This window comes from Choristoneura fumiferana, chromosome 16 (assembly GCF_025370935.1).
Source record: "Choristoneura fumiferana chromosome 16, NRCan_CFum_1, whole genome shotgun sequence".
Lineage (NCBI taxonomy): Eukaryota > Metazoa > Arthropoda > Insecta > Lepidoptera > Tortricidae > Choristoneura > Choristoneura fumiferana.
In genome coordinates, this window is record NC_133487.1 from 12,776,572 (window position 1) to 12,799,356 (window position 22,785).

The following is a 22,785-nucleotide window of genomic DNA, read 5'->3' on the forward strand; positions in this document are numbered from 1 at the left end:
GATAAAAGCCTTGTGATTATTTGATGCGACACGACGACTTCTTCAAAACAATTCCGGTAGGAATCATCGAGGGGAAGAGAGGAAGAGGTCGACCTTAGGCGCAGCTACATCGATTAGATAAGGGAGAAAGTCGGCGGCGCGTCTTATCAAGAGGTCAAGAGGATGGCTCAAAGGAGGGATGTGTGGAAGATACTACACTGACAAGAGTATAACTCTTAAGTTAAAGAAGAAGAAATACGTGGAAAAAAGTGAGACCTTTTGATAAACTTCAATAATAAATTCAATTTTATTATGATTCCAACAACGAGACCGTGAAAACTTAATCCTCAAATCGTGGCGTGGTGGTAGTCTGGTGTTTTGACCTATGGCTTCTCAAGCTGAGGGCTATGGGTTCTTTCCTGGGCTCGCGCCTCTGAGTGTTTCGGAATTTATGTAGGCACGGAATTATATTTAAAATTTACCTTGAGCTCGTTGAAGGAATATACATATATCGTTAAAAAAACCTTTACAAACATATGCGAAGAAATCGATAGTGTGTGTAAAGTTCCCGATTCACACTGAACTCGCATGCCAACTACAGCCCAAGCCCTCTCATTGTGAGAGGAGGCCTGTGCCCTCCTGTGAGACGTATATAGACCGAGATGATGATAAAAAATCTTATTTGTTTCTAAAATCGATCTTTGACTTCAGCCTACATAATAATACCTAATATATAAAATAGCAAAACAAAGTAGAGTCAAATGATCATCCAGGGTTGAATGACATTTGAAACTGTTTCTCCACACTTATATCGCCACATAATAATATGGAAATCTGATACTGTTTACGACTAGAAAATAAACCGCGTTTTATTGCACGTTAGTTTTTGAGTTTAGTCGAGTTTTTTTATTGGTACCCATAAAAATAAAATTAAACGAATAGATAAGGAGTAATATTGTTAAAGCTTATAATGAAAGGTTTGATGGTTTTTTGTTTAATTTATGTCCAGTTTTAGTAAGTTGTTGATTAAAGTAACTGCTTTGATTACGAAATCAAAGTACTTATTTGATTATATTATTATGCCATTATAAGGCGTGACAAATCAGCGTCATTTTATTTAAATGCGTTTTTTTATGGTGTGAAATGTTCAGTGCATCAAAATAGTGTTTATTATAAAATATCAACCTTAAAAAACCCGCTGCTGGGCGCCACATCTATGTTTCATAATTTAAATTGAATGAATAACAAAATAGTTATCCGTCGTTTAAACAAATCAATGTAGTTTTACGTATACAATTAATTCGCTTAATATGTAAACAATGCGTATGATTTCCTGAAATATATAAGCCGAATTATCGATATAGCACCGATAAGCCAATACACAATAATTTGACTTTATCGTTGCATTGCGATCGGCAACGTTACATGCAATTATTTAAATGCTTTTAGTAATGATTATAAATGCTGGTCATTTAAACTTTTCATCGATCTGCGAAAGGCTGCTGGTAGAAGCTGGATGCGTCGAGTCGAGGGCAGAACGCAATGGTACTCATTGGGGTGAGGGAGCCCTATGTCCAGCAGGTGTCTCCTATAGGCTGATGTTGATAATGATGAAATGGTTTTTTCGTATTTATGTACCTATGGTATAGACTGCATGTTTCTTACATCAAAACTGCGCACAAAATTTGTTCACAGCGCGGATTTGTGAACCTTTCACTATAGTTTGCTGACGTCTGTGACAGGGGTTGTATCAAAGTAATATTGATGATTGATGCGCCGCGCGTTATGTTCCAAACAGCCAGTCTAGTGCCGTAAGGTACATAGTCAATGTTAATGGGTATACAAATTTTTACTCGTGATCTTATTCTAAATTATCTTCATCCGCAAAGCATGTTAAAAGGGTATGATTTCAAAGAGGAATCTCGTTTTTACGTTCACTAAAAATTTGTAAGTCTTCAGTAATACTTTGGATGATTATAAGAATAAGTTATAAATTAATTATTTCTATTATAAGATAGTACTTTAGTATAATAGTGTATTTTTATCTTTATTTGCCTAGTTTTTGTTCATGATTTCCTCGAATCGATTTTCATCTTCACTTAAAGATGTATTATACTTTGATCTTCTAAGTAGACAGTTACATTTAAAATTTACCTCAATTTAATCTTTACTTTAACTGCTTGTTTTTGTAGTAATATATACCTAAGACTATCAAATTCATTATATATGGTCTCGCTTAACGTCCCACCCACGCCGTTAGTTCTATCTTTGAAACAAAATACTGTTACGCATTTTAGCCATACCAAATACGTAGCATGCTTTGTAACTCCCGCCTCACACAATAGTTCAGTTACACCGAAATGACAAACGGTGTTATTCGAAGATTATCACCAGAACATGATTAATGACTTGTCGGATTCCAACTGCCTCTCTTCTACTTATATGTTAATTGTACCGAATGCTTCTAGCACTAATTTACACTGTTTATTTTACAATATACACAATTAAGTTTACATGTAATGCGTCACTTATCGAAGGAAAATTGTCTTTATAGTGTAATGGTAATACGGAATAGGGATCTCTCAAAATGGAGCAGATCGGTTGGTAAGCCAGAGACGTTGCTCACACGTTGCGTTGTCATTTTAGCTACGAGTCTGACATACGATTTAATTTTTCACCGTCAAGGGTAGCTGTAGTATAAACACGACATTTAGAGGGGAACTTTCCTATTTTTAACGATCTTTTCGCTTTCGATATTTGTTGCATGATATCATCACTATTTCATACCCATATACGTCCCACTCCTATATACTCTATGTCTTCACTATGAGAAAAAAATAGAAGGCTTATGTAATTTTTTTACCCAAGGCAACCAAGTACCAAACGAATAAAGGATGGTACTTACTGAAAAGAATTATTACAAAAAACAACATAGAACTCTACACGACAAGCAAACCTTTTGGGAATATTTGGTCTTGACTTGTTTCAGCAATATCTTAAAAGAAAATAACTTACAAGAACCGAGTAATGTAACATTAACCATGAAATATTGCATCACGTAAGCTTTTAAGGAAAAAACTCATGCATTTCGAGAGTTAAAAGTTTTGAGTAGTATTTAAAAATGCATATTGTTTGAGGATACCGGCAGAGTGTGACATAACGAAGTTTAACTTCAAAGTTTTCGCTGGCGCCAGTTAATAATAAGGTTAATAAATAAAGCGAGAATCCACTTGCTGGTTTAAAAAAATACGCTTTTAGCACGCGAATCTAATTTAATATGCATACCGTTTAGCCTCTTTCATTGAGTGCTGGACGGGAATATCGATAAAATGAAATCGTAGCGACATTTTTTTTTTACTTTTCGGCTGAATTTTTCTAACGATATATTGTTAATGATGTATTCTTGTCGGGTTATTGAATTATGTACCATCACCTAATTATTTTCAGCAATGGACACTTTTTGTAATACACTTGTGATAGAAATGTAACACAAGTAAAGGTTTTTTAACGCGAGTCTATTTGCTGGCATCACTCAATTACTGTATTGTTATCGGAGTTCTTTACATAGTGGATCGAATTTCACTTGAAAGATTTGTAATGGAGTTTATTTAGTCTCTTCAGTTTTTGTTAAATTGAAATAATTTTCAGAGAGTTTTCTTCTATTCAATTTATCATTATTTATTCATGACATTTCTGTTTTTTTTTGCCTAATATTCCTGTTTATACAGTCTACGAAAACAATAAAATTATATTCATATTCATATTAATATTCATATTCGTATTCATATTCACATACCTACTACTTATTTATACTTGCATAATAACAAAAATATTCTAAATATTATCGATGATTAGCCCATCCTTAACACTAACAAGGTGATTATTGCTAGGGGCGGGACGAGCTCACTCGATAACCGCTCTTTACAGCGTTCCAGCGGTGAATATAATTACCAAAAAAACAACTCATGGGAAAATAAAACAAAGAACGCCCAAATAAGCTTGCTTGTGATCAGCGATGCGTTTAGTTTTTGCTTTAGGTATTTACAGAGCTTTAAATAATAAGGTTCGTAAAACCGACTTTACGTTTATAATTATCTTGTTCGTTTTCCATGCACAAAACTTTATTAGGGTAAGTACCTACCTATGTCAGAGTAACTGAGACTAAATTATAACTAACTAGCGACCCGCCTCGGCTTTAACAGTGTGCAACTTTTTGGTCTTCACCCATAAAGGAATTGCAAATTTTTTCAGCCAATTTGGCTGTATACGCCTTCGTGTTGTACGTTTTTAAACGAAACATTGAAAAACATTGTATGTCACTTGGGCGGTACTGGTTTTACGAACATCAACTCATTAATGCTCACAGCACAATATACGTAACAATAAATTATTGTGTATTGTGCCCACAGTCTTCGACTTCGGGCTTCTAATAGGCTCTCGTTCGTAATTACGTATTTACCGCCCTTAAGACACAATATACTATTGTACTATTACTTCTACGCATCTGCATAGCTGGAGGTACTCACAATCGAGTCAGTTTCCATGTTTGCATGCCTCTTATTGACAAACGATCGTTGTAGTGGATTTCTATAGATGAAAGGGTCACATATTGCTGTATTGGATCCTTCAGCTCACAACGTATTGACACAAAGTTTCATTATAATTCAAATTGGGTTTCAGTTAGTTCTATAGGTAATATCACAATTCAGTCTGGAAAATTTTCAATTAAATACTATGCCATGAAATGTATTTTTAATGCTGCTTATTGAGCATTGCAATGACTTTGAATTACCGGCTGAAGGGAAAAGAAGTAAATTAAAAGTAAAATGACCAAAATAAAACTATATGATAATTTAGAAACAAGAACTGATTACTGTGATAAAATAAGATGACCTAAACATGTAGCAAAATGTAAACTAATGTGTTATGTATTTAAAATAATGACAGTAAAGTTAGTATGCATCAAATACCAGATAAGAACTATCTCTCATTATTTCCATAACAACACAACTATTTACTTACCAACTTATAAATAATTCAATATCTAAAAAAAAACAAAAAAGCTAGCTCACGTAATTACATACTTGGACTCAATAAGGCTTGAAGACCAACTAGCCCATGGGAAGAGTTTACTTAATAATTGGCCCTGTACGGCAATTGAGCCATGGGTATGCACAAACAAGTACACGGCAATTTGCTGCTCGTGATACCTGATGGCTGGACCACCCACTGGATGGTTAAGTTGAATACAGATTAAGGAAAACATTGGATAAGCCTTAATTTGTGGTTCAAGGTTTTATTCAACATCATCATCCCAGCCTATATACGTCCCACTGCAGGGCACAGGCCTCGAGTAGTTCCCACGCGGGCCCAGTGCGGATTGGGAACTTCACACACACCGTTGGATTGCTTCGCAGGTTTGTTATGCAGGTTTCCTCACGATGTTTTTCTTCCCCGTAAAGCTCGTGGTAAATTTAAAATGTAATTCCGCACATGAATTTCGAAAAACTCAGAGGTGCGAGCCGGGGTTTGACCCCACGATCCTCTGCTTGAGAGGCCATAGGTCAAACCACTCGGCCACCACGGCTCCACAAGGTTTTATTGTTATGACCTAATTCTCTTCCTTGCGTTAAGTCGAATGATTTGAATGAAACGATTTATCGGTTAACTTCGTCGACCGCATAGCCCAGTGGTTAGAGAACCTGACTACGAAGCTTGAGGTCCCGGATTCGGTCCCCGATCGGGGCAGATGTTTGTATGAATAATACGAGTGTTTGTTTAATATGTATTTAAGTATATACTTATCTATATAATGTATGTTTATCCGTTGTCTTTTTATTACCCATAGTACAAGCTTTTCTTTGTTTGGGCTAGGTCATTCGTGGTTGTTTGTTAATGCAAAACAAATTTTTGAAAGAAGACTCGTCATAGGTGATGATAATAAATGTAAATTTACTCGTAGTTAAAGAGAAAAATATAAAACCGGCAAGTACGATTCGAGTTCGCGCGCCGAGGTTTACGTACATCTAAATATTAGGAAATAAAACTGGCTAAGTGCGAGTCCGGTTTGCGCATTGAGTGTTCCTTACATCTCTAATAGAAAAAAAAACCGCTAAACGGTCGATGTTCTTAACACCGACTTACGCTATTTATTATTATTGGATTTGCAAAATATTTATTCCCGAAACAGTTAGATTTAAATTGCTTTGACAAATTTTGTAAAAACATGAATAGGTGTGGGCCTCAGGCCTCAGGTTAATAAGGAGTCTTTTTAAACATTTACACGAACAAAAGTTAGGTGTTACAATTATAAATTATAAGGGCTAAAAGTAACCCTCGTCGAGTTGTAATGAAATAGAGTCAAGTTAGTCAGACAAGTTATTTAGTGACACTCTGAATGCCAATTTCATACGAGTAATATATGGTTTGAAGGAGACCAATAATATATTATATATTTTGTAAGACATCCTCCTACACTACTATTGTTCATGTAAAATAGTTTTACAATACAAATAGAATGTTAATGTCGCTCGGGACTCATCAAATTGTCTTCGTTTTCCAGAAGATTCATATGAGAAAGTAAAGAAAACCTATTTTCGGTTTTGAGTTCCGACCGGCAGTCCGAAATAGTTTAATTCTGCAACTGTGTTATTGCTAAATAAATAGCCTATGCTACTAGCCATTTCACCTAAGATTATTTTCTTCACCTAGATAGGACCTCATTTCAAAACTCTTACCCTCAACATACCTACTTAAACTAAGTACCTATGGACGGGCTCTACATTTTATAAAGTCACACAAATTCATGCGCCAATTTTATAGGTACCGTCTTAAGCGGTTCTTGTCGACCACGGAGCAAGAACGGTAACTTCTAAAACATGTGGTGGGGTGTCGCACAAAACTATTTGCAAGGCTTTTATCTCATTTTCGAGGGAAACGAGCCTGAGTAAAAAGTTAGGAGAAGTTGTTCAGAACACAACAGGTGTTCGCGATGTGACGATATTAGCCTTTTAAGGAGTATTGTTTAGAAAAAGTTCGTTTTATTATTCAATGCAATATCTTACGTAGTATACCTTACCCCACTTTCAGAATTTCAAAACAGTGTTGTTTTCAAGTTATTGTTATTTACAATAAACGTTTTAATAAAGTTAACAGGAATTTGCTTATTTAATACACACTCTGTCTCAGTTTGTTTATAATTAATGTCCGATACAGCCGCAAGGGAATAATTCAACGGCTTATGCACCCTTGATAATGTGAGATGAAGTTTCTTAGAGGCGCCGGGGCGGGCGGCATGCGGGGCGGCGGCCGGCGTCGCGGGGCGGAGCCACCGAACCCGTTCAGTCGGTGGGCAGCCGCCGTCCAAGCCACTCGCCTGCCGCGCCCGCGCCGCAAGGTCCCATGCCACGCGACTCGCGATGTCGTTCACACCGCGTGAATATTTATGATGCGATCAACCACTTCGCGTCCTCATAAATGGCAGAGCCGACCTCCATGCCACATCGCACGCATATGACCGTAAAATGCCAATAAAAGGAACTGTCGCGAAAGAACGCCGAACTTTTAACCGTCTGATAGTGTATGTGTTAGTCTATTGTCATGTGGTTGAAAGGAACTCTGCGGCAGAGATGCCGCACGAATGCGCTTACCGCAGCCCCGAGACGGAAACGTCGGAGGATGTGGTGCTCTTCTGCAAGATCCGAACCATAAGCAGTTTGGAACTCCTGCTGCAGAATATCTCCAGGACACATTACGATGATGCCACATCACTGCACGTTCAATGCAGCGAAATTTTGTTTTTTGAGAGCACTCTTACCGCTCAAACGGAGAAAAAAAGCAGCAAGCACACAAACTTGTCCAAGTTGCGAGAACTTTTCATCGATAAGTGCAAGCTACGGCAGATACCGGCACGTGCGTTTGAGAACTTCAAAGATCTCAAGCGCTTGCACGTGACAACTTATAACAGTGAATGGTCGGCTATGACGATGGAGATTCACGAGCAAGCCTTCGCAGGACTAAGCGAATTAATTGAATTAAATCTAAGTGACAATAACATCTGGAGCACTAAAACCGAAACTTTTTGCTCACTGTACAGTTTAAAAACTTTAAATATGACTAATAATCACTTGCAAAATATAAAGACGATCGGATTCTCTGACTCGTTTCGAGAGCAAAATTTAAGTGTAAGAAGTTGTAACTTAGTTATAGAAGTTCTTGACATGTCTTATAACGATTTGATTGTTGTAACTGACCATAGTTTGTCAAAGTTGCGATCATTGTCAAAATTGTTTTTGCAAAATAATGTTATCTCTACCCTCGAAGATAATGCTTTGGAAGGACTTCTAAGTCTACAGGTTTTTAACTTATCCAGTAACTTTTTAAATGATGTTCCACCTGATTTGTTTTTAGAAACAAAATCGATGAAGGAAATATATTTTAGTAACAATACTATGAACGTTTTGCCGCCGGCACTTTTTAATGGTTTAGAACACCTGCAAATCTTGGACTTATCTCGTAACTTACTTACAAGTCAATGGGTAAATAAGGATACGTTTACTGGATTACTGCGAATGGTTATATTAAACCTTTCGCATAATCGCCTGAATAAGATTGGGCGTTATGTGTTTCATGATTTATACAGTTTGCAAAAATTAAATTTGGATCATAATGATATTACTTCTATAGATGAACATGCCTTCGAAGAACTAAGAAATTTGCATTCCTTGACGCTATCGAACAATAAAATAACTCATATTCATTCTCACCTGTTCACCGATTTGCATGTCTTGCATGAACTTTTTATTGACAACAACTTGATCAGACATATAGAAGAGAATGCATTTGAAAATATTACTACTATTGAAGACTTAGGCTTAAACGATAATCTTTTATCTTCCATTCCAATATCGATTCGCAAACTACGCTCTCTGAGGTCATTGGACATCGGAAACAACAATATAACCCATCTGAACCGGGAAAACTTTCGCGGTCTGTCCGAGCTTTTTGGTTTACGTCTTGTTGATAACAAAGTTACATATTTAAATGAGGATACTTTTGAGTACTTGCCTCAGCTGCAGGTATTAAATTTAGCCTCCAATAGCATCAAACATGTGGCACCTGGTTGTTTCCGTAAAAATGTAAATTTGAAGCTATTACGTATGGATGGAAATGAAATCACTACTTTTGATGGTATTTTCAGCACATTAAATAGTTTAGTCTGGCTTAATATGTCTCAAAACAAAATCTTGTCGTTCGATTTTAGAAGTTTTCCTAACAGTTTAGAATGGTTAGATCTGCATCAAAACTTCATTGAAAATTTTGTTAACGATGACATGCAGTCAGACGTAAATATCAAATTATTGGACTTAAGTTACAATAATATATCACAACTAACTGTAACGTCAATACCTAAATCAGTGGAGAAGCTTTATTTGAACCATAACAACTTACAGCATATCCAAGTCGGCACGTTTTCCAAACTACAAAGACTATCAATTGTGACGTTAAATAATAACAAACTAGTCCAACTTGACATGAATGCATTTAGGTTAGATCAAATAGATGAAGATAGCGACCTGCCCGAGTTCTTTATAAGTGAAAACCCATTTGTTTGTGATTGTTCGATGGAATGGATTCAACGCATTAATTATTTGAGCCACAGTCGACAATACCCGCGAGTGCTAGATTTAGATAAATCAATGTGTTCGCTCGTATACTCGCGAACTAAGGAGAAAAAGACTATAATAGATATGTCACCTTCCGATTTTCTTTGTCCTTACGAAAGTCATTGCTTCGCTCTTTGCCATTGTTGTGACTTTGTTGCATGCGATTGTGAAATGATATGTCCGAATAACTGTAGATGTTATCACGATATCACTTGGAATGCGAATGTAGTAGACTGTTCGAATGCCGGCTATACGGAAGTTCCGGAACGAATTCCGATGGATGCTACTGAGATTTATTTGGACGGAAATGATATATGTAATCTGGGTAATCATGTCTTTATAGGCAAAAAGAAGCTACAAGTTTTGTACTTAAATAACACTAAGTTAGAAGAAGTTAACAATCAAACTTTTAAAGGCGTGGATTCACTTAGAGTTTTGCATTTGGAAAATAACAAATTAGTTGAACTAAAAGGCGACGAATTTTTACATTTGAATAATTTGAATGAATTATATTTAGATCATAACGCTATTGTTCATGTAGCGAACAATACATTTTCTTCGCTGAAATCTCTTTCAGTCCTTAGAATCGATGACAACAAACTTGTTAACTTTTTCCCCTGGAAATTGTTAGCATCAGCTTCCAAAAGTTTAGCTCACGTATCTATAGAAGGTAATCAATATTCTTGTGACTGTAAAAGTATTGCAGAGTTAGATTCTTGGTTACGTAGAGATCCAGGAGACCCGGAAAAAATGTTATGCACTGACACAGATGGCAAGCCTACTAAGATAACTATAGCTTCAGTTCTGAGCCACTGTAAAGAATATATGGGATCTATAAGCGATCCGAGTATTTCTCGAGATGAAATTGTATCAAAATCTATATTTCTTCCAAATAATTATTTTGCTGTCGTCTGTGGCATAATAATTATTGTTGTAGTAATTTGTCTTATAGGTGCTATATTTTACGCATTCCGGTATGAGGTCGGTGACTGGTTTTACACAAAATATGGTGTACCTTTGTTCAAAGAACAATCATGCCCGGAAGTCGATCATGTCTTGGATGGAAATCCCAACCACATGTACGATTATTACGTGATATGTAATACCAAAGATAATAACTTTGTGAATCATAACATAATGTCAGAACTAGAGTTTAGGAAAATGATTTCCAAGAAGCCAGTTAGGAATGAGTCACCACTCAATATACTCACCATTGACAGTTTTTCCAAGTCGTCAAAATTGTCTAAGCGGCTAATCATTGTCATAACTACAAATTTCATATGTGGCGATTTATGCGATATTCATTTCAAAAATATATTCTATAGTTATTTAAAATCGTTAAATAGGAGTGACTTGAACAAAGTGATATTTATTAAGTTAGTGGACAACAACCAAATAAACGACGAACTCTGTTTTGTATTAGATAAGTTCAAAAATGCTTCATGGAACGACCCTCGGTTTTGGGACCGATTCATTGCTCTCCTCAATTCAACCGATACTATTATTACAGTAAAAGGTTCAGAGCAGAGTGTTTTCAAGAAATCTTTGCGTCAGACTCCAACGCTGAGGTATACTACAATGCCGGTTACAAACGATAGTTGCTCAAAGCAGAATTTCACGAATTCTCTACAGTATTGTAAGAGGAACGACGGAGAATCTTCGCACAACGAAAGCTCTCCCTCATCGGATAACACGTATGGGGAAGGAAACAATTCGAACAATAGCTACATGTCGATCGACAACCGGACATGTCCTCGGTTTAATTATGACCTGCGGCTGTCTCCCAGCAGTGGTCACGTATATTCTAGGGTAGAAGATATTTCTCCTACTGTTCCTCGTTCTATAACGGCCAGCGCTTCTGCTAAAGGCCGCACGTATTTTGTTTAAGACACAATCTTGTTATTTATTCCCGCATTCGTTTCGTTCTTACTTATTGTTATATAGCTGCTTAATGTATTTTATATGACTTTGTATATAACACTGTAAATATTAACGTACCATTCTGTCAATTTCTCACATACGTAATCTAGCATCTTATGGTACGATATTATCGTGTAGTACGAATAATAATGAAACAATATTTTGTACAAAGATCGCGTGAAAATGTTGAGTCTGATTACGAAGAAACTTTTCAAATATTTAAATTTAATATTAATCGTATTTACAAAGTTTATTGAAGCTGTGAAAAATTTTCACTGAGCAGCCACTGTAAAGCAACACCAAATAGTTTAAGATAATTTTTCTGATTTCCTATAGTAATCATATTAAAATTTTAAGATGTAGTATTATTGATAATTTAATGTAAAGCTTTATTTCAAATGTATTTATCATCACAGCTTAAGTTACTTAGTCATAAATTAAAAACAATAATAATGTCGCTCTTATTTATTCGCTTTTAAAGAAGTTTTTTTTTATATTGGAAATGGCTAATTAAATTATTTGTAGCTAAAAGCAAGTTAAGTGTATGTTGGCAAATAATTAATGTGCTTACTAACTTAATGATGAAAAAAAAAACAGTAATATAATCTATGTTTGCGATGTTAAAGTTAATGGGCTTAGGTGTAATCGCTTTATGTACCTATTATTCTGTAATTAAGCTAAATCGTGATACTAGATTTAACAATTATAAACTTTAATAAATGTAATTTTTGGATTGTAATTATTAGTCTTAATAAAAATTATTGTTTTGTATAAATATGTACAAAGATATCTTAAAGCGGTAATTAAATTATACTGACGTTTTGATACTTATAATGCCTTTAATTTATCCCATTTTGGTAATACAAAAAATTATTAAATTGCGAAGAGAATGGGAGAACAAAATATTAATTAATTTCTCATTTCCCTTATTAAACGAATTAAAATGTTTTCATTGTATTATCAGTATGACAAATTGAGAAATAATTGCTAATTCAGCTCGTAAATTGTGTACAATTCGGGGTATTTGATTCACGTAGGTATTCAATTAGTAGAATTTATTATTGGTCCAATCATAAAAGAGTATAGACAAAGTAATGCTAAAACAAGTTAAAATGTGAGGTTTGAATCCAAATTAAAAAGTTTTTGAATCGTGATAAATATTACAAGATTTAGATTTCGTCGCTTGCTAGTTTTTTCTTGTATTTGTGAACTTTAACCTTGTCATAGGTTTTAAAAATTATCTGGGACATTAGGTACAGCAGATTGTTCGGTTAATTTGACCGAACATGGCTTTAATTGTTTTTCATGGTTTGTTTTTTTATTGTCATCGATAAATGTTCCCATACCCTTCCCTTGTTCAAATTGTGCCTAAGGCGTCATTACGTTTTGAAAAAAGGTCCGGATAGTTCTTTATATGAGTGCCCGGATTAATCCGATCCGGATCTAGAAAAATCCGGATTAATTTTAAAATCATATTTGTTATAAAGATTATATGTACCTAACGGATCCTCGCTCCGCCTGTGAGAATGTGAAATATGAGCTCTTAACTTCGCTTTGACATCTGCAATTCCACACAATTTACTCTGGATTATATTGAGGGATTCTAGTGGTGTGGCTTTGCAAAACATTATTAACTTTCACGTCATGCCAATCAACTAAATATTTTTTATGTATAAAAAATTTGAATATTGAGTATACTCAAAAAAATAATAGTATTTAAATAACTCTGTAGGTATATTCATGTTAAAAAAATGAGTTGGTTCTTTTGTGCTCTCACATTTTTCATGTAAAATTATTTTGAATAAGGCCGTGTTCTACTTTTCATTGCCGTTTACAATAACTATCTATTTAAAGTGGATTATCAAGATTTTTTCCACATAGCTAAGCGAATTAGCTAGTTGAAGTGGCAACGAGCACGGGCAGGCCATATAGCACGGAGATCGGATGGCCGTTGGGGCTGAAAAGTTCTCGAATCGAGACCACGGATCGCTAAGCGCAGCGTAGGACGTCCACCAACGAGATGGACGGATGACCTGGTTAAAGCCGCATGTTCACGGCGGATGCAAGCCGCTTCCAACCGAAGCAACTGGAAGTCTACAGGGGACGCCTATGTTCAAGTGGACGTCCTATGGCTGAGATGATGATGATGATGGATAAAAAAATTCTTATGTCTGTCAATCAACCAGCTTTTTTTTGCCAATCAGCCTTTTTAGGAATCCATAGCGAAAATGGCAAATATGGAACCCTTATAGTTTCGCCATGTCTGTCCGTCTGTCCGTCCGCGGCTTTGCTCAGGGACTAACAATGCTAGAAGGCTGTAATTTTGCACGAATATATATGTAAACTATGCCGACAAAATGGTACAATAAAACATTTAAAAAAAAATTTTTTTAGTCTACCATAGACGTGAAGTGGGGGTGGTTTTTTTTTTCTCATCCAGCCTTGTAGTGTGGGGTATCGTTGGATAGGTCTTTTAAAGCCATTGCGGGATTGCTAAAATGATTTTTCGATTCAGTGATTCGTTTGCAAAATATTCAACTTTAAAGTGCTAATGTTCATTAAAATCGAGCGTCCCCCCCGCTAAAATCTAAACTGGTAAGTGGAAAAATTTCAAAAAATTCAGGATGGTAGTAAGTATATCAAACTAGATGGTAGTAAGTATAGTAAATAGCAGCCTAAGGTATAAAATATACCTAAACTTGGAACATTCCGTACAAAATACGAAATCCTTAGAAAAATGTTACTCAATTTTTTCGTAATGGCTTTGGAACCCTATTTCGGGCGTGTACGACACGTTCTTGGTCGGTTTTCATATTAAAAAGAGGCTTCTCCAGCAATGCATATTTATTCGACACATATTATGAAAAAAAAAACTTCAAAATAAACAGTTTAGACTTACATAGATGTTAAGATTTATACTGAAACAAAATTTAATTACATCCTCTAAATTTAGTAGAACGGTAATACCAGGTCATTAGAAGAAGACAACACGCTGGCAGAAGAAAGAGATAACTTTCAATTATTCCACCGACAAGAGTGCAACTACTAAAAATGTTGATGATAACGATGAGCGATAAATTGATGACGAAACATTTTACACCGCTGTATGGAGTCAGGCGGTATTACTACAGGTGTCCAATAAACCTTGCTGAATGAATTCAAGAAGGCAACAGGCTCATTGTATTAAAATGCGCATGTTATTCATATGCATACAGGGTAATAACTTGCATGCAGACAAACAAAATCTTGTATTGATACAAGCGTCGACAATGCCACTTGTGTGTGGACACGCTAATTGGCTGATTGTAACGTCAATAAAGATACAAGATAAGCCAAAGCAATCATTACTATCGCATAATTTATAAGTCATTGAATTGCATTGAATAGCTTTATAGCTTTATTTTATTTCATTACTTACTGTTTAATCACTGTGTAAGAAATATTTTCAAAGGCCAAAGGGCGTAAGGATCATTGTTCACCCCCTATGATCTTATTAAATAGGTATACTTCTATTTTACTGATATTATGATACTGACGTCATAATCATGTTTTTAAAGTTTAGTTTTTGATGTCTAGGAATATCAACGTTACAATTAGTATTAAATTCATGCTTATTTAATATTATGCTTAATTATAATTAATCTATGCGTATTAAAGTTATGCATAAGATTTTCGTATTATAATTACTCGTGGTTACTATAACGCGTATTAATTTTATGCGTTCTAAAATAGATACAAATGGAATTATGCAAATTGCGTTCATTTTGCTTGTTAATACTAAACAATGCTGTCACTGTGACAAAGCTTCATAGAGGTTTCAAATTTAAATTTGTATAAATCTAATTGGATTTCCATTAAATTAATTTCTTATTAGACTTTATTACTTAGTTACTGTCATATACAAAATTCTTTATTAAGAGTGATCAAATAATAGAAAAATTAACGTAAACTACTTACAACCTGCGTTCATATAATAATTTGTATTATCGCAAGCCTTTAAAGGACCAATCATACAAAGCTGAGTACTCTTAGATCGCATTCTCAGCCGCGGCTCCAGCTGACCTCGACGTACAACCCAAGTGAGATTACTCACGCACGTCGCATTGCCTAAGTACTATCAACTCTTCGCTTGCACCATAATGAGGCTGTTGATGCAGTGAAGAAGCTTTACCATCAGATACCTTGGTGCTACGGCTATCCTCAAGGAATCATTATCCAGCAAGGTTGAGGCGATGGTAAAGCATGCAGCTTCAGGACGAACAACCGCCTTAAGTCGTGCAACATTGACGCAATGTCGTTTCATCACTCTCTCTCTTTATTACTTAGTAATCAGCCAATTTTATTAAAAACGATTTCTGTAATAATAACTGTTAAGTGTATAGATTAAAATATCAAATGTAATGTATGTATCATTAAACTAAACCGAGTATCAGTTTCCTTCCTCGTGTTATGTCTATAAGGAAAAGAAATATTATAACTACATTATCATTGTTCTCTGCCTAGAACGGGTCATTGACGTCGCGATTAGGTCAGTAATTAAATTATGACTAATCATAATATTATGACAAACTTCATGTTAATAGTAAGTCAATATGCTTATCATAACATTAAGCATCAGCCATTGTCTGAACTGTTTTGTTATCCTTATGGATCCACAGTTCATTGGTTAGTGGACACTGTAAATCTCACGTAAGACTTTACAGGCGACTTACGTATATTATTTTTTCATTTTTTTTTATTCGACTGGTTAGCAAACGAGCAAGCGGGTCTCCTGGTGATCAGTGATCACCACCACCCATAAACATTCATTGCACGGTTGACACGCTTGTTAATGAAGACCTAATATATACATGAATCTTATAAATATCTTATTTGAACACACTAGAAAACTTGTTGCTTCTGTCTTTTTTTTTATTTGTTTTTTTTTTTCGCCAGCAGGTAAACAAAAATACAATTGTCACTAAAATATATTTAATATAAATAAAGTGCCTTAGGATTAACTTCGTGAAGGCAAGAGAAAGTATTTAGGCACAATAAGACTAAGATTGGTTTTTTGGAATCTTTTTGTATTTTTTATTTCAATTCCAAATTTTTACTTTTAAAAACCTTAATTGAAAATACAAACTGAAATATAGATGCACAGAAAAACCAGAAAAATAAGACCATCACTCAAATTCAAATTAAAATGATTTATTCAGTAAATACACTGAGTAAATAGGCCGCAATGGGCACTTTTACACGTCATTTTTTTAAACTACCGGCGCTTTCGGAAAGACCATCATTGCCAAGAAGAATGCGCCGCAAGAAACTTGGCAAAAAGTCATTTTTTCATAAAAATATAATTACAAATAAAATACTTAAAAACTATATTATACAATTAAAGAAAAAAAAATAATAATAAAAGAAATACAGGGATGTATGGGGTGGGAATCGAACCCAGGTCCTCGGTATTCCGTACCGCGTGCTATACCGCTACACCACTGATGGTCAACGGTACCGACACGAATTTCCCCTATGCACCTCATATCTCAGCTTGTTTGTTTCTTATTTAACATGGTCTTATTGTTCTGGTTTTTCTGTGCATCTATATTTCAGTTTGTATTTACAATAAGACTAAGCTTTAGGTACTTACGAAGTTTTAGGGGCTGTTTCACCATCCATTGATTAGTGTAAACCGAAGGTTAAATGTGATGCCGTCTCCGTCTATTCGAACAAAACAAATAGAGATAGCATCACATTTAACCGTCAGTTAACACTAATCAATGGGTGGTGAAACAGCCCCTTAACATGTTGTTTTACATGCAAGTTCGTTATTTTCTTCAACAAATAGAGACGCGTTTTACACTACGCTAACGAAACTGTGTAAAGAAGCGTAAATTAATTTGACATACATTTTGTTGGGAAAACTAGCGGTCTCTTGTGAATGAACGTTTGTCGAGATATCACAAAAACCAGCTGAATGTGACTCACGAAATTGCAATAGAAAGCCAATGGTCGTGTGTAATCGTGTTGTGCGTTAAATGTCATTTTTTTTCATATCATGAAAGTAACTGGTTTACTAAGGTTTGAACATTTTCCCAGTTACTTTTTCTTGATTTGGAAAAGCGCTAAGACAGAATCTGGTGAGTGAATATTTTCTATCGAAACGGTTTCCAAAGTTTGATTTTTAACAAGATATCCACTAAGATTTTTTAATTTAAATGAACCTACTTAAATAGGTTTTAATTTTAGGCACCTCATGGATATAATAAAGTTTGTAATAATGTGTGCGTGCGTATGTTTGTTACCTACTCTATCACGTTGTAACATCTAGACAAACTTTAGATGAAATTTGGTACATATTTACAGCTAAATGTTAGGAAAAGAACTTTAAACCACGGTTAGAAGCTAGTTGCCTACAAAATGTTTATTTAGGTATTTTCATTAAGAGGAGATAATGATATTGGAGTGAAATGCTTAATTGAGGGAAGAGCGGAGACGTATTACATTAATCTTATTAGAAACTAGCATTTACCTGCCATTTCACTCGCGTTAACCAGTAAATCTGGCATTTGAGTTTGTTTGTTGATCTTTTTCGCTAATTTATCATGGACATCTCCAAACACTACACATCGTCTCCTTCATTATAGTTGCATAAAGAACTCCCGCTCTTGCCAAATTTTATGTCTCTTAGGTACCCCAGCGAGTGAGATTTTGGAAGGATTATCGGGATCGAAAAAATCTGTGTCAATACAGTGATTATGCAGCTACCTACATACCAAAATAAATTTTACCTATATTCGTCCAACCTGAAAGAGAGGCATAGCACAAAACATACACACTCACAGGCAGACGCACACACTAACCAACTTTAAATAGGAAGTTGAAAGAATGTTAAATTCTAATTGATATACATTTCTAATAAGATTTAAGTAAAGGCCTGTCCCCCAACCAAGCATCACACTCCAAATCTATTTAATTTATCGCGTCATCCCCTATCGCCTGCCAATTTTAATCTGATAATATTGGCTGCATTGAAACGCATAATTACGAGAACGATAGCCTCTCTCTCGCGGGACCACCTTCGTATTAGTTTTGACATTCGGCTTGATGGATGAACTACAATCTCTGGACGAATCTCCCAAACGCCCGTATACGCGACAATTTACAAAGTGTATGCCGTTTTAACCCGTAGTTCGACGATAAAAGGGCTGGTTTAGTTTCGGTTTGTTTGTTCATGTTTGTCTTACTTGACTGTGTGAAGTTAGAAGCAATTCGATATGGAACAAAGTAGGTTCCGGTCGATCATTGAATGCTATATACCTACTGCCGTCCTAATTCAGATGAACGAATGTCCAAAAAATGCAATTTGGTTTTATTACATTTTTAGATAGATTAAACATCAATCTATCATGGGAACATGTTTTTGAAAAATCTTAGTTATTATTTTTTATTCAAAAAGTTACTAAGAAAATGTATCAAATGTACATACATAACGATAGTGCCGGAACAGCGATCCATGACGGAAAATTATTAAACAAATAGGTAGATACAGACCAGGGCATAAATATATGAACGTTACCAAGACGTCAAAAATATCTATAGGAACACCTTTACTCCACTAACCATAAGGTCGATGAATACATATATTTGACGCTATGGCTGTATAGATATTTATGCCCTCGACTGTACACAAAAGTGCAAGGTTGAACGACCACCTGTAATGACTCCAATGAATCACAACTTAGCAAATTTCTATCGCCTTCGTTGTTCTACAAATATAAGTATAAATGATTTCTCAAAACCGGCTAAGTAACAAGGCAAAACCCCCATTAGACATAAATTATTCCTACAAACATTTTAAATTAGAGGTGGTTGACGAGTTTCCTCTGCTTGGACTAGTAGTTGATACCCATCTAAATTGGAAGTCACATATTAAAAAGATAAGAGGTAAACTATCTAGCTTTGCGTACGCTCTACGAGAGATTAAGAAATCCACTAACTTACACGCTGCTCTTTTAACCTATTATGCCTATGCCCACGCGTGGCTTAGCTACGGTATCATCTTGTGGGGTAATAGTACAGATGCTCAGACACTTTTTACTGCACAGAAAAAACTGATCCGGATCTTAGCAAATATTTCCAACACTGAAACCTGCAAGCCCCATTTCCAAGCACATAAAGTACTAACAATACCTTCCATTTACATACTAGAAATATGCAAGTTTGTTCACAAATACCCTGATTATTTCATACAGAGAGATAATCAACAAAGCACCTACTCACTACGCCACAGAAATAAATTAAAATTGCCTCCATCCTATCTCAAAATTCATTCATACGGTACTTACGCCATGTCTGTAAAAGTATACAATAAATTACCTACCCAAATAAAATCAGAAACAAAAGATAAAAAATTTATACGACTACTAAAGGATTTTTTAACTCAGAAATGTTACTACAGTATAAATGAATATCTAGAAGAATAAATAAAAATAGTTATACTGTTATTATTATTGTCATTAAGGTGATCTCATTACACTAGGTATTACTTGTCCTATTATCTATTCATTCTGTGATACCACATAAGTTTTAAGTTTGTGTTATTTCTAGATAAATGTATAAGTAGTTTATTTAGATACGTTAATTATATAAAGTTAATTTATAAGTGTTCCTTAAACCTCTTCCTAAAAAATACATGAGGTTAAAATAGCATAATATGTTATGTATAAGTTAATTCATGTAATTAATTTTAAAATTGCCGCGCCCCAACAGGGCATCATTTTTTATAATTTTTTGTAAAAGGTGTTGCAATAAATAAATACTGAATACTGAATAAGTGCGAGTCGGATTCGCGTACCGAGCGTTCCGTACTTTGTAAATATCTATGAATATTTAGTGTTAGTAGAGCCCTGTTCCTAAGCAAAATTTACTCAGTGTGGGATCATTTTATATTAGTTACTGACATAAACACACAGACATAAAAAATAAGGTTCTTATATTTTTCATATTGGTTGTAGGTATAAGTACCAAACTTCAAGCTTCTAGGACTACTGGAAGTACCCTATAGGTTTTGATTCCTTGGCAATTTAATATTATGTGGAATCTTTTTATTACTATAAATTTGAATTGCGATGACTTAAATTTTCAAATTGACCACAGTATTTCATATTAATTTCAGTAGATCTATACCTCCTTGCGTTCCTGAGAAAAACGATCTTAGAAACGGACGGATGGACTACTAGGGTTTCGTTTTTGCTGACTGAGGTAGAGAACCCTAAAAATACCAAATTTTAGTTTGAAAGAGTAGTGGTCAAGATACACAAACACAAAAAAACACTGGACATTCATTGTGCAGGTACATCGAATGTCTCGTATCATTATGTGCCTAAGTATTCTAACCATTAGATTGACAAGCATAAATCACATCTTAAAGAGGTCCAATTAGTGCACTGTTCCTTAAAAGAAGCAGCGACGTTCAATGACACCGTTTTAACGTCACTAGTTAAGGCAACACACAAAGGCAGTGGAGATAAAAGTTACCACATCACAAAATAAATGTCAACTTCCGTTTGCCAGGCTTATGTGACCGTGAATGGCAACACATTGTGCCATCCGATGAATGTGATTCTTAGTGAGCTTTCAAAATATTGTTACTGGCCTATTGTATCACGCGGTGCTTTACTGGATTTGTAATGACGTGTTTTATAGAGTGGCTGCGCTGTGATACTGCTTTAGTTTGAAAAAGCTTTTATGTTTTAGGTGAAACTTAAACATGTTACTACACAAATGAATTTAAATAAACAAGTTTTTACAGAGGTGCTTCAAAATATGTAATTTATTAGCCAGGTTCATTATGAATTGTTATTACAAAATATGTACTTACCTACCTAACTAGAAAAAAATTGTTCTCCTAACAATATAGTCTAGGTAAAGACCTTAACTAGATTACCTACCAAAGCATCAAAAGTAAATTAAAAACTTCTACGGCATCCTTTGGTACACAGAGATTTCTATTTTGTTCCGTAATAAAAAATGTGGTATCCACAGCTCTATGCTTTCATGCCTATGTTTTTCAATGCATCACACGCGACTGCATACTCTACAATGATTACCAAATTCAAGACTTTCCTATACTGTAGCTTCTTAACGAGGGGCCATTGTTGCATCAAACCACATCGTATCATTTGAGCCATTGCTGCATCGATATGCATAACAAGATGCACTTTTTATGTAGTTATTGGCTAAGAGAGCAATCAAGGTTTGACTTTGTGAATGCCGGTTGTTTTAGTTTCGTTTATTTCTAGTTTACTAGCAACTTGTCTGGGTGTAATTTAAAAAAAAATAAGAAATGCAGAACTTCTATACTAAAAATTCACCCGTAAATTCACAGGGCGAGTTGATTGTACTTTTATACAACATTAAAAAAAAAATTACAACTTGAGACATCCCAAAAGCGTTTTTTATTCTAAATTAGTTTTTTGCATTTATTTTGAAATAACTACCTTAACTAGCTACTTGAAAAAAATCGAACAGTTTGCTAAGTCAGTAATTCAACTTGATGTCTAATTCTACAATCGTAATTTATACCTTGTCACTTGTACTCGTATGCAAGCTCGCTAAAATATTACCCTATAATCATAAGGTAAAACAAAAAAAAATACAAAAATGCAAGTGGTGATACTAACAAAATGTATTAGATTTCGTGTAGAGTTTCACACAAAGAAATACGAACAATTTAAGATCAATAATCTTGGATCTTTTCCAGCAATTTGCAGTGGTTACACAGTTTAAGATATAATTGAACAATACAGGCTAAGTTTTCGAGATTGACAAATGCAACAATACTGCATTGTAACTAGCTACAGTGTAAAGCGAGCCTTTGTAATTCTGAGGCTTTTGTAATTCTTGTGTCATAGTACGTTTCATCATTTATGTTGAATGTTTAAGAGTTAACAGTAGTACTAAAGTTTAAATAGTTAAAATACTATTAAAGTGTGTGCCTAAATTACGTTAGTTTTTATTTTTTTATCTTTACCTATTTCTAATTTATTTTGATTAAAATTGTAGTATAATTTAGGTTTTGAAAAAAATTATTTCTGTCATATCAATAATAAAAAAACCAGTCAAGCGAGGGTCAGTCTTAGGTTTTTAAATTGTGTAAATAAAATTAAAAATAAACGTTTTTGTAGCGACAATAAAAATGCACATTATGGTTAAATTTCAACTGTTTATCATCTAT

At 34.8% G+C, this 22,785-nt stretch overlaps 1 protein-coding gene across 1 annotated transcript; it reads left to right on the plus strand.

The window, feature by feature from the left end:
• Positions 1-7,327: 7,327 nt before the first annotated feature.
• On the plus strand, positions 7,328-12,391 carry LOC141436492 (toll-like receptor Tollo). The gene has a single exon (XM_074099500.1). The coding sequence runs from the start codon at positions 7,503-7,505 to the stop codon at positions 11,529-11,531; it is 4,029 nt and encodes a 1,342-aa protein (XP_073955601.1). The 5' UTR covers positions 7,328-7,502; the 3' UTR covers positions 11,532-12,391.
• Positions 12,392-22,785: the final 10,394 nt, after the last annotated feature.